Source organism: Nicotiana tomentosiformis, chromosome 8 (genome assembly GCF_000390325.3).
Source record: "Nicotiana tomentosiformis chromosome 8, ASM39032v3, whole genome shotgun sequence".
NCBI lineage: Eukaryota > Viridiplantae > Streptophyta > Magnoliopsida > Solanales > Solanaceae > Nicotiana > Nicotiana tomentosiformis.
Genome location: NC_090819.1, coordinates 52,654,735 through 52,668,277, shown reverse-complemented (window position 1 = coordinate 52,668,277; position 13,543 = coordinate 52,654,735). Strand labels below are relative to the sequence as shown.

The following is a 13,543-nucleotide window of genomic DNA, read 5'->3' as shown; positions in this document are numbered from 1 at the left end:
CAGCCCAAGGTTAGTTATGTTACTTATTGAGTACATGTGATCGATTGTACTCATACTACACTCTGCTCTTCGTATGCAGATCCGGGTACAACTGGACATAGAGATTGCTAGATATGTGTTGGTACCAGTGTTTGGGAGACTTTGTGGTAGATGTTATGTCGTTCGCACCTTGACTCTCTTTGTTTTGTTTCCCTAACTACTGTTCTATTGTGCAGACAACTGTATTGAGGATTGGGTTTGTATTTTGATACATAATAGTACTCATGTACTCGGTGACACCATATTTTGGGTATGGTTGTAGTAGTATTGTTATTGTTTTTATTAGATAGTTATGGTATTTCTGTGGTTAAGTTTATTAAACCATGTTTATTCAAATGTTTAGTCATTATGTGACTGTTGGCTTGCCTAGCAAGTAGTGTTAGGTGTTGTCACGGCTCTGATAGGAGTTTGGTCGTGACAAGTTGGTGTCGGAGCACTAGGTTGCTTAGGTCTTACAAGTCATAAGCAAGTTTAGTAGAGTCTTGCGTATCGGTATGGAGACGCCTGTACTTATCTTCGAGAGGCTACCAAACTATTAGGAAATTTCACTTTCTTGCATTCTTGTCGTGCGGATTTGTTATTTCTGAAGCTTGAAACTTGACTCTTCTATTCTCTCACAGATGGTGAGGACACGTGCGACTAGATCAGGCAGACGGCCACCTGTATCATCAGTTAGGGCCATGAGAGGCCGGGGCTGAGGTAGAGTTCGTACTATAGCCAGAGCAGCACCTGTGGAGCCACAATTTGCTGCAGCTGAGGATCAGGTACCAGGTATTGTTGAGCCGGTGGGACCAACTCAGGCACCGGCAGTGCCTCTGGTTATTCCTGGCCTTCAGGAGGCCATAGCTTAGATTTTGACTGTGTGCACGAGCCTGGCTCAGGCGGTTTCGAATCCTATTGCACAAGCCACCTCACAGGCTGGGCGAGGTGCCCAGACTCCAGCCGCCCGTACTCCAGAGCAGCTAGCTCAGGGACGTCAAACACCAGAGGTACTACCTGCTCAGCCGGTTGCTGCTTCTCGGGCCGAGGTTGGTCCACCTATGAGTGATGGGGAGCATATGAGGTTGGAGTAGTTTAGGAGGCTTAAGCCTCCAGAGTTTAGTGGATCAGAGTCAGAGGATGCTAGGGAGTTTCTAGATAGGTGTCAGCGGATTCTTCACATAGTGCGTCTTTTGGACACTGGTGGGGTTGCATTTACTACGTTTCAGCTGACAAGGGCAGCCTATAGATGGTGGCGGGCTTATGAGTTGAGCAGGCCAGTCGGTACATCACCACTTACATGGTATGAGTTCTTAGTTCTCTTCTTAGTGAAGTTTGTTCCATAGACACGCAGAGAAGGGTTGCGTAGGTAGCTTGAGCAGCTACGCCAGGAAGGTATCACTGTGACTCAGTATGAGAAGAGATTCGCAGATTTGGCTTATCATGCAGTCTGGTTGGTTCCTACTAAGATAGAGAGGATTAGGAGGTTTATTGATGGCCTCAACTATGGCTTACGCTATAGCTTAGCTCGACAGGCCGAGACAGATCCTAGGTTTGACCAGGTGGTCGAGATTGTTATGCACTTGAAGCAGGTTAGCAGGCTTGAGAGTGAGGAGCGGGAGGGCAAGAGGCCCCATAGTTCAGGTGGTTTCAGTGTTACCTCGTCTGGAGGTCAGTCACATTACAATAGAGGTCATCCTTTTAGGCCCCTCAGATGGCTCGTCCGGTTCATCATGGTGAATCATCTAGCCACAGTTCGTATTGTGCTCCATCAGTTCAGGGTTCGTCAGTACCGGGTTCTTCATGGTTATTCTTATTCTCTAGGTCCGATTCAGGTCCCGTAGTCATCCCTAGATCGAGGTTGCTACGACTGTGGGGAGTTGCGGCATGTCAGGAGGTTTTACCACCGTATTATTGGAGGTCCCGTGTTGTAGAGAGGTCAGGCTACGACTTCCACATCAGTTATTACACCACCTGCTCAGCCAGCTCGGGTTGGGACTCAGGCAGTTCGAGGTCGCCCTAGAGGGGGAGGTCGATCATGTGGTGGTCAGACTCAATGCTATGCTTTTCCCGCTAGGCCAGAGGGGGTTGCTTCCGATGTTGTGATCATATGTATTGTTTCAGTGTGCCACAGGTATGCTTCAGTATTATTTGATCCTGGTTCCACTTATTCATATGTGTCATCATACATTGCTCGTTATTTGGATATGCCCCGTGATTTTTTAGTTACGTATGTTTATGTATCTACGTCGGTGGGTGATTCTATTATTGTGGACCATGTGTACCAGTCGTGTGTGGTGACTATTGAGGATTATGATATGAGAGTTGATCTTCAACTGCTCAGCATAGTTGATTTTGACGTGATATTGGGCATGGATTGGTTGTCTCCATGTCACACCATTCTGTATTGTCATGCAAAGACCATGATGTTGGCGATGCCGGAGGTGCGGAGGGTAGAGTGGAGAGGCTCCTTGGATTATGTTCCTAGTAGAGTGATTTCACATTTGAAGGCTTAATGGATGGTTGAGAAGGGATGTTTGGCATATTTGGCCTTCGTGAGGGATGTTAGTGCTGATATTCCTACCATTGAGTCAGTCCCGATAGTGAGAGACTTCCTAAATGTATTTCGAGCAGACCTGTCGGGCATGCCACCCAACAGGGACATTGATTTTGGTAATGACTTGGTATCGGGCACTCAGCCCATCTCTATTTTACCGTATCATATGGCACATATTGAATTGAAGGAGCTAAAGGAACAATTGCAGGAATTACTTGATAAGGGCTTCATAAGGCCTAGTGTGTCGCCTTGGAGTGCACCGGTTTTATTTGTGAAGAAGAAGGATGGTACTATAAGGATGTGTATTGATTACATGCAGTTGAACAAAGTTACAATCAAGAACAAGTACCCACTATCACGCATTGATGACTTATTTGATCAGCTTCAGGGTGCTAAAGTGTTCTCGAAGATGTATTTGAGGTCTAGGTATCATCAGTTGAAGATTCGGGATTCAGATATTTCGAAGATAGCTTTCAGGACCTGCTATGGTCACTACGAGTTTCTGGTGATATCTGTTGGGCTGACCAATGCCCAGCAGCCTTTAGGCACTTGATGAATAGTGTCTTCCAGCCATATCTTGATTCTTTCATCATATTATTGATTGATGATATATTGGTGTACTCGCACAACCATGAGGATCATGAGCAGTATCGGAGGATCATACTCCAGACTTTGAGGGAGAAGAAGCTATATGCTAAATTCTCCAAGTGTGAGTTTTGGCTTGATTCGATGGCGTTCTTGGGTCATATGGTGTCTAGTGAGAGGATCAAGGTAGATCTGAAAAAGATTGAGGCAGTTCAGAGTTGGCCCATACCATCTTCAACTACTGAGATTCGGAGCTTTCTTGGTTTAGAGGTTATTATCGTCATTTTTTGGAGGGCTTCTCGTCTAGTGCTACACCTTTGACTAGATTGACTCAGAAAGGTGCTCCTTTCAGATGTTCTGAGGAGTGTGAGGAGAGCTTTCAGAAGCTCACGACTGCATTAACTACAACCCCAATGTTAGTGTTACCTACTGGTTCGGGATCTTACACCGTGTATTGTGATGCGTCACGTATTGGGCTTGGTGCATTATTGATGTAGGATGGTAGGGTGATAGCCTACGCATCTTGGTAGTTGAAGGTTCATGAGAAGAATTACCTTGTGCATGATTTAGAACTGGTAGCCATTGTTCACGTGTTAAAGATTTGGAGGCACTATCTATACGGCATCCCATGTGCGGTCTATACTGACCATTTGAGTCTCTAGCATCTATTCAAGTAGAAGGACCTTAATTTGGGGTAGCTGAAATAGTTAGAGTTGCTGAAAGGCTATGATATCACCATATTGTATCATCCGGGGAAGGCCAATGCAGTGGCCAATGCATTGAGTAGGAAGGCAGAGAGTATGGGCAGTTTGGCATATTTATCGGTAGCAGAGAGGCCACTAGCCATGTATGTTCAAGCCTTGGCCAATCAGTTTGTGAGATTGGATGTTTCGGAGCCCAGCCATGATCTTGCTTGTATTATGGCACAACCATCGTTGTTGGAGCGTATCAAGGCTCACCAGTTTGATAATCCTCACTTGTTGGTGTTGAAGGACACGGTGCAGCCGGGTGGTGCTAAGGAGGTTGTGATTGGTGATGATGTTGTTATGCAGATTCAAGGCCGGATTTGTGTTCCAAATATTGATGGGTTGGGATATTTGATCCTTGAGGAGGCTCATACCTATTCCATCCAACCAGGTGTCACGAAGAAGTACCGTGACTTGAAACAACACTATTGGTGGTGGAGAATGAAGAAATATATTGTTGCTTATGTCTCTCGGTGTTTGAATTGTCAACAGGTGAAGTATGAGCATTAGAAACCGATAGGGTTGACTCAAAAATTGGAGATACCGACATGGAAGTGGGAGCGCGTCACTATGGATTTTTGTGGTAGGTTTACCACAGACCTTGAAGAAGTATGATGCAGTCTGGGTTATTGTGGACCGGTTGACTAAGTTTGCACACTTCATTCTGGTGGTGACTTCTTATTCTTCAGAGTGGTTGTCTCAGATTTACATCCATGAGATTATCCGCTTGTATGGCGTGCCCATTTTCATTATTTATAACTAAGGCGCACAATTCACATCACAGTTTTGGAGAGCAATACAGCGAGGGTTGGGCACATGTGTGGAGTTGAGTACAGCATTCCATCCTCAGATGGACGGACTGTCCAAGCGCACTATTCAGATCTTGGAGGACATGTTACGTGCATGTGTTATGGATTTCAGAGGTTCGTGGGATTAGTTTCTTCTGTTTGCAATGTTCGCCTACAACAACAGATTTTAGTCGAGTATCTAGATGGTTCCTTATGAGGACTTATATGGGAGGATATGTCATTCTCCAGTTGGTTGGTTTAAGCTTGGGGAGGCTAGGGTGTTGGGAATTGATTTGGTCCGTGATGCCTTGGTGAAGGTGAAGTTGATCCAGGAGCGGCCCCACACAGCACAGTCCAGACAAAAGAGTTATGTTGATAGGAAGGTTCGTGATGTTGCATATATGGTGGGTAAGATGGTTTTTCTTAGAGTTTCGCCCATGAAGGGTGTGATGAGGTTCGGGAAGAAGGGAAAGTTAATCCCTCGGTATATTCCCTTTGAGGTGCTTTTGAGAATTGGGGAGGTGGCCTACAGACTGGCATTGCCAACTAGTCTATTGGGTATTCATCCAGTATTTCATATTTTTATGCTCCAAAAGTATTATGGTGATCCGTCACATGTTTTGGACTTCAGCACGGTGCAGCTCGACGGGGATTTGACTTATGATATGGAGCTGGTGGCTATTTTGGGTCGGCAGGTTCGAAAGTTAAGGTCAAAGAATATAGAGTCAGTGAAGGTACAATGGAGAGGTCAGCCAGTCAAGGAGACTACATGGAAGACTGAGCAGGATATGCGGAGTAGATATCCCCACCTATTTGAGACTCCATGTATGATTCTAGACCCTTTCGAGAACGAATATTTGTTTAAGAGGGGGAGAATGTGACGACCCGTCCGGTCGTTATGTGTATTGTAGCCCTCTTCCTCTAATTATTATCTATTCTATGTTCATTTGTGGTTATGTGACTTGTTGGGATGGTTAGATTGGTTTCGGGGAAGTTTCTAAGTGAATTGGGACACTTAGTCCTAAGGTTGAAGGCTTAAGTTGAAAGAGTTGACCGGAGTTTGACTTTTATGTAGACAACTCTGGAATAGAGTTTTTATGGTTCCAATAACCTTGTATGGTGATTTTGGATTTAGGCGTATGTCCGGATATTGATTTGGAGGTCCGTAGGTTGGTTTTAGGCTTTTTGGAGAAAATTAAAAAGTTGAAGGTTTGGAAGATTGAGAGGTTTGACCGAGAATTGACTTTGTTAGTATCGAGTTATGATTTTTGTTCCGAGAGTTGGAATTGGTCTGTAGTGTCATTTGGGACTTGCATACAAAATTTGAGGTCATTCGAAGTTGATTTGATATGGTTCAACATTAGTTTTAGAAGTTGGAAGATCATTAGTTTCATTAGGCTTGAATTGCTGTGCGATTCGTAATTTTGATGTTGTTCGATGTGATTTGAGGTTCCTAACGTGTTTTTGAACTGGTTGGTTTATTTCGATGGGGTTCCGGGGGCATCGAGCGTGATTTGGATGATTGGCGGATCATGTTTGGACTTGGGAAAATGCTAAAGGATGCAAGTTCTGGTGCAATCGCACTTGCGAGGATTTGGCCGCAAGTGCGAGGCCGCAGAAACGGCCCGGTGATCGCAGAAGAAAATTTGGCTGGAGCTGGAGAAGGCGGCAGATGTGAGGGATTTTTTGCATCTGCGAGCCTGCATATGCATAAAGAGTTCTGCAAAAGCGCAGTTTGACTGGATAGGCTTGAATCGCAGATGCGGAAGTGATTTACATGTGCGGATGTGCAGGAGCGGGGGTATGACCACAGAAGCATCTTGCATGTGCAGAATGGGGAGAACAGGAGTGCTGGTGCGGGACTTAAGTGATTTTCGCAGAAGCGGAATTTGGACAGCAAAAGCAGCGCCGCAAGTGCGACCAATTTAGCCGCAAGTGCGAGAATCTCTGGGTAGATGCTAAAAACGAAGGTTTTGTTCATTTTCCTCATTTTGGACTTGTGGAGCTCGGCTAAGGACGATTTTTTGGAGAGATTACTTTCTACAATTGAAGAGGTAAATGAAGTTTAATCACTTTTGATGTTAGATATTGATTACCCATTAGTTGTTACACCTAGTTTATATGAATTTGAAGTGAAATTTGCGGATTTTGGCTATGTTATTGGAGAGTGAAATTTGTGGATGGAATTGGATGAAATTAGTATGGTTGGACTCGTAAATGAATGGGTATTCAAAATTTGTGAATTTTGTCGAGTTCAGTGGTGCAAGTCAGGGGTTAACGTTTAGGTTGACTTTGCATATTTGATTCAAGACTTTAGCTTTATCATTTGGGATTGTTTCCTATGGCTATTATTGATGGTATTAAGTTGCTTTGACTAGATTTGAGTCGCTCGGAGGCCGATTCGCGATGCAAGGGCTTTTTGGAGAATTGAGTTTTGTATTTTAAGGTAAGTAACATTTCTAAACTTGGAATGGAGAGTAATTATCCTCGGAAACCGTGTTATTTGTGATGTGTTGGGGTGACGCACATGCTAGGTGTCTGGCGTGTGGGCGTGCACCGGGATAATCATGATCCGGGTTGACTTTTGGACTATGATGCTATCATACCTTGTTTTATCTGTGTTTTCCCTACTTGTTAGATTTACTGAGCTATGCTTCATGCTAGAAATCATGTTTACGCTATTTGGTTAATTGTTTGAGATTTAATGAGGCTATTTCTATTATTTTGGGTTATCTGACTTAACTGTAATTATACACTCAGTCATGATTCTTCATTTTCAAATCATATCTCAGTCTCTTTTCATCATTTATTATTACATCGCATGTTGTTATTGTTTTTCCATATATGGTGTTATTGGGATGAGTGATATGAGATTGTGAGCCCTTGAGACTGGAGAGGTTGATGACTAAGGTGGGCCTTAGAGCCTTGTTGAGAGTGTTAGTTAGATCGGGCTATACGCCGCAGCTGGCCATATTGGTTTTATTATTATTTGGATCGGGATTCACGCCGTAGCAGGCCATATTGGCTTTTGATTAGAGCTTGGGCAGGATCCGCTCCTCCGGAGTCTGACATACCAGCAGCGATCGTAGGCACAGTAATATATACATACATGTGCTTTGGTGAGAGGCATTGATGCCAGGCACCCGTACAGTGCTGAGTCATTTTTTGTGTGTGATGAAGTGGGCTATTGAGACAGACAACTTGAGTATGTTGAGAGCGAGAGCACCTGGGGATACCACAGTAAAATCATTCATTTGACATGCATACTTGACATGTAGGCGTAGAGATGCATCATTTCACATGCTAGCTGGTAAATGAAATGTTCTTATTAGTGTTGGGCTTTAAATTGTTATACTTGAAAGCATGTCTAAATTCCTATACTGTGAACGAGCTGTTATGATAATTCCTTTGACTTACTTATTGTTATTGTCATCATTATATTTGTGTTTTCATAAATATTGGTTTCTGACTGTCTTCTTCTGAGCTCGCCACTTCTTTCAGCCCAAGGTTAGTTCTATTACTTATTGAGTACATGGGGTCGGTTATACTCATACTACGCTCTACATTTTCTGTGCAGATCCAGGTACATCTAGACGTAGCTATTGCTAGAGGTGTGTCGGTACCAGTGTTCTGGAGACTTCGGGGTAGTTGTTATGTCGTCTGCAGACCTTGACTCTCTTTCTTTTATTTCCTATATTACTGTTCAATTGTCCAGACGGTTGTATTGAGGATTTGATTTGTATTTGATACTCAGTAGTGCTCATGTACTCGTTGACACCAGATTTTGGGATGGTTGTAGCAGTATTGTTATTGTTTTTATTAGATAATTATGATATTTCCATTGTTAAGATTATTTAACCATATTTATTCAAATGCTTAGTCATTATGTGACTGTTGGCTTGCCTGACAAGTAGTGTTCGGCTCCGTCGCGGCTCCGGTGGGAGTTGGGTCGTGACAAAAGCTGTTGATTATTCCAATTTTAACCAAAGGAGACGTAAAACATTATGCGAATTTCAATTAATCCTGACAATGTGTGTCATTTTTGTTTGTCATGCTATGAAGTATTTAACCGTAAATATTAGTTTAGAAGACTTATGAGTTTCTCCTTTGTAGAAGCGGATCTGGTGCAATTGTGTCTTGTGTCACCGTTCGTCTGAAATCCCCACGTAGTGAATGAACTCACTTTATCCACATCCTAGATATTGTATTATGATTCAAGGAAGTATTAATCGTTGCCATCATTTGTTCATTTAAGAAACGTTAGAAAAATCTACTTTTTCTATATTCATAATGGTGTACTTATAGGTTATAAATAGAATTTAGACGGAGAACAAGCTAAACGGCTAATTGACGAATCAGCACCGCTTATGGGTGGACCCCACCCAATATAGCTTCTAACAGCTAGAAAGAATGATTACTAGTTGCCTTGATATATTTCTTTTCTAGCAAGTTTACCTTAAATTTCCTTCTTTCTTTTTCTTTTTGTTACCTAGGTACAAACATTCGGACAAAGATGAGATAAATGACAAGACATGAAATTTTGACCGTACGTTCCTTCGTTCTAGCCAGTACATTCTTCCATTAGTATGTTATGTTTTTATATGTTCATCAGACGTTGTTTTTGTGTATTATGGACAAAAGTTCTTGTTCCCATTTTGTTCTCTATCATTTATTCACGTGCATGTGTATGGTTGTCGTTATTAATTCATACTTGTAGGAAGCTGTTGATCCATGAATAAGTTTTGACATTGATCACCAATAGAAACAAAACATTATGCGAACGTACTTTTATCCTTTCAACAAGTGCTTTCTTTTTAACTTATCATGCTATGGAAGTAATCGACTCATTTCTATTAGAAACAACGATGACCTTTTTGAGACAATATTTTCTTAAATTCTCCTTCTTTCTTCATTAATTTTTCTTTTCTAACCTAGGTATAAACAATTCACGACAAAGATGAGATAAATGACAAGAATAAATTGTGTTTAGAATCCATAAATAAGAAGATACCTAATATTTGGACAATAATGTCGAAACAAAATAAAAGTATCTGTAGAAAATCAAAGAGAAGATTCAAAAAACAAACTACAAATATGAACGACAAAGAAAATGGTAAAAAGTAGTAGTGCGTGTGTCCAGATTCCAGAAGATCATGGGTTTGCAATTAGATCGGAATTGCAGAGCCTTTTTTTTTTCCTTCAAATTTTGTGCTTGTAAACTTTTAGCCTTCAACCATTTGGGTCATGTCATGTGGATAATATCAGAATTAAGAGTGTGAGTTTTATATATTGACTTTTCAAATTCACTGAAAATCTATTGCAATAATGTTTACACCAATTAGGAGTTAGTAACGGAGAAAAATGGCGGAAGGTGGCTTGCCGACACTAATTGTTTGAAAATTTTACACTACTAATGTATACAAAATAAAATTATATTGGTATACCTATGAGTATATTGCTTGTCCAAAAATTATAGTTGCATTTTAATGTGAATAAGTGCAATAAGTTATTGAATATAATTAGCATGATTTGAAAGTTTCCATTTCTTATGTGAGAACAAATCTTATGATAAGACTATACAGTGGATTTAACTTTTTAAATTTTTGCTGGCCGAGCAACATAGTCCACTACTAAATGTAAAAGGATATAACTGAATGTCACGACCCGAAATATCATGGCGCCTAACATTTCACTTGCTAGGCAAGCCAACGTTAGAAAATCATTAAACCAATTCCTTATTTTCATTCAGTAATTAATAATAATTAACTAAGATAAAATATAATAAGTGCAGAATATCATAAAATTGTATTAATTACTACCACCCGGATCTGGAGTCACAATTCACGAGCATTCTAAAATTTTCTACAAGTAATAGTCTGAAAGAAATACAACTATCTGAATGAAAGAAAACAGTAGGACATAAAAGATAGACAGGGACTTCAAGGTCTGTGAACGCCGACAGATCTACCTTGAGTCTTCGGACAGCGGACCAATAGCAAAATCTCGATCAACCTGAGCCGGTATCAAAATCTGCACAGAAAGTACAAAGTGCAGCATCAATACAACCGACCCCATGTACTGGTAAGTGTCGAGCCTAACCTCGGCGAAGTAGTGACGAGGCTAGGACAAGACACCCACATATAACCTGAATAGTATAAGCATGCTAGTGGCAACAACAGTAAATAAAGAAATAACGCAGAAATAATGGGAAGGGAACATACAGTGGGGGAATACAATATAAAGAGTGAGAATAATGAAACGACAGGATTAAAGAGAAAATCCTTAAACGAATTGAGCAAATAAAACAGTAAAGGAAAACTGCACGGCATCGCCCTTCATACTTTTACTCTCCACCTCAACAAATAAATAAATAGAACGGCACGGCATCACCCTTCGTTCACTAAACCTCTCATAATATACACAGCATCACCCTTCGTGCTTTTACTCTCAACCTCACCAAATAAATAAATAGAACGGCATGACATCACCCTTCGTGCATTAAACCTCTCATAATATACACGGCATCACCCTTCGTACTTTTACTCTCAACCTCACCAAATAAATAAATAGAACGACATGGCATCACCCTTCGTGCATTAAACCTCTCATAATATATACGGCATCACCCTTCGTGCTTTATCACTCACAAATCATGGCACGGCATCACCCTTCGTGCATTAACACTCACATATCACAGATTCAATAACAACGAGTAGATAGAAGTATCACAAAGAAACCAGTATTTTACCCATAATAAAAAGCACAATGCAACCTCAACCTTGAATTAATATTCTAAAGTTACCAAATCTCAGTGAAACCAAATATAAGTCACCCAACATTTTAAATAACCCGCTAAGCATGGATAGTAGAATTTAAGGCTACAAAATATACAAGAATAGAATTTCACTCGCAAGCTATGACTCGACAACGACGCATAGATGCTCGTCACCTCACCTATACATCGTATTTAACAACCAAACATATAGCAAATAAACACATAATACCTATTCCCTCAAGCCAAAGTTAGACACGACACTTACCTCGCTCCGAAGGCCATTCAATTCTCAATCACAACTTTTTCTTTGGAATTCACCTCCAAACCACTCGTATTTATTCAAAAATGACTCAATAATATCAAATATTGCTAAAGGAATCAATTATATTGCATATATTAAATTTTCCAAATTTTCCTCCAAATAGTCGAAAAATCGACCCCGGGCCCGCTTGGTCAAAACCCGAGGTCCGAACCAAATCCATTTACCCATTCACCCCCGAGCCCGAATATGTAATTAGTTTTGGAATCCGACCTCAAATTGAGGTCTAAATTCCTAAATTTCCAAAATCCCTAGTTTTCTACCCTAACCCCTAATTCTACCATGAAAACTCTAGATTTTAGGTTGATAATTCAAGAAATGAAATGGGTAATTGAAAGAAAATGGTTTAGAATCACTTACCAATAATTTGGGGAAGAAAATGACTCTTGAAAATAGCCTCTACCGGTTTGGTTCTTGAAAAATATTGAAGAAATGGCTTAAACCCGTGTTTGCTTCTATTTTATGCTCTAGGCGACAGTGTTCATCGCGATCGCGTAAACACTGCCGCGTTCGCGAAGAGCAGCCTCCTAAGGACTTACGCGATCGCGGGAGGCTTTACGCGTTCGCGAAGGCTTAGCCCGCCTTGCCTTCGCGTTCGCGTGAAATGGCTCGTGTTCGCGTAGAGCTTCCCCAGGTCTCCTGCCCAACATAGCTAGAGCTACGCGTTCGCGTTCGACTTGTCGCGTTCGTGTTCGACTTGTCCCCCCAATGCTCTGCGTTCATGACCATCGTCTCGCGTTCGCGTAGAGTAAATCCTCCCCCAGCCCAGTTTCCCCTTCGCGATCGCGAGAGTGACTACGCGATCGGGAAGCACAGTATTGCAGACATCAGATACAGCAAAAATACCAGATTTTTTTATGTTCAAAACATCCCGTGGCCTATCCGAAACTCACCCAAGCCCTCGGGGCTCCAAACCAAACATGCACACAAGTCTAAAAGCATCATACGAACTTGCTCGCGTGATCAAATCGCCAAAATAATACCTAGAACTACGAATTTAGCACCAAACCGAATAAAATTTTTCAGAACACTTAAAAATTCATATCTTCTCAACTGGACGTCCGAATCACGTCAAATCAACTCCGTTTCTCACCAAATTTCACACACAAGTCTTAAATATCATAATGAACCTGTACCGGCACCGGAACCAAAATACAAACCCGGTACTAACAATGCCAAACATCAATCAATTCTTAAAAATAAATAATTTTCAGACTTTTAATTTTTTTTTTCAAAAATTCATAACTCAAGCTAGGGACCTCCGAATTCGATTACGGGCATACGCTTAGGTCCCATAATTCGATACGGACCCACCGGGAGTGTTAAAATACGGATCCAGGCCCGTTTACCAAAAATATTGACCGAAGTCAACTAAAATTAACTTTTAAGGCATAAATTCTTATTTTCATCGGTCCTTCATCAGAAGCGTGACACTTTTAAAAGAGGAATCGAGAAAAACAAAGGTGCAATAGGGGTCGTGGGGAAAGCAGAATCCAAAAATATTTTTATCCTTTGTCTACTTCAATGTGATGACCCAAAAGGTCATCTTATATTTTAGAATTCGAATCTGCACTCTTAAGCCTTAAAAATCTAATTTTTACCCTCCTCGATTTGCGTGTGCAGTCCAGGCATATTTTCGGAAAGCTTTTATGTTGAAAATTGATGAAAATAAGAATTTATGCCTTAAAAGTTGATTTTAGTTGACTTCGGTCAATATTTTTGGTAAACAGGCCCGGATACGTGTTTTGACGATCT

General features: G+C 41.3%; 2 protein-coding genes across 2 annotated transcripts; both read left to right on the top strand.

The window, feature by feature from the left end:
• The first annotated feature begins 3,960 nt into the window (after window positions 1-3,960).
• On the top strand, window positions 3,961-4,416 carry LOC138897474 (uncharacterized). Its single transcript, XM_070183445.1, has one exon. The coding sequence runs from the start codon at window positions 3,961-3,963 to the stop codon at window positions 4,414-4,416; it is 456 nt and encodes a 151-aa protein (XP_070039546.1).
• A 481-nt stretch (window positions 4,417-4,897) lies between these two features.
• Window positions 4,898-5,575, top strand: LOC138897473 (uncharacterized). The gene has a single exon (XM_070183444.1). It carries the CDS (start codon window positions 4,898-4,900, stop codon window positions 5,573-5,575), a length of 678 nt encoding a protein of 225 aa, XP_070039545.1.
• The last annotated feature ends 7,968 nt before the right edge of the window (window positions 5,576-13,543 follow it).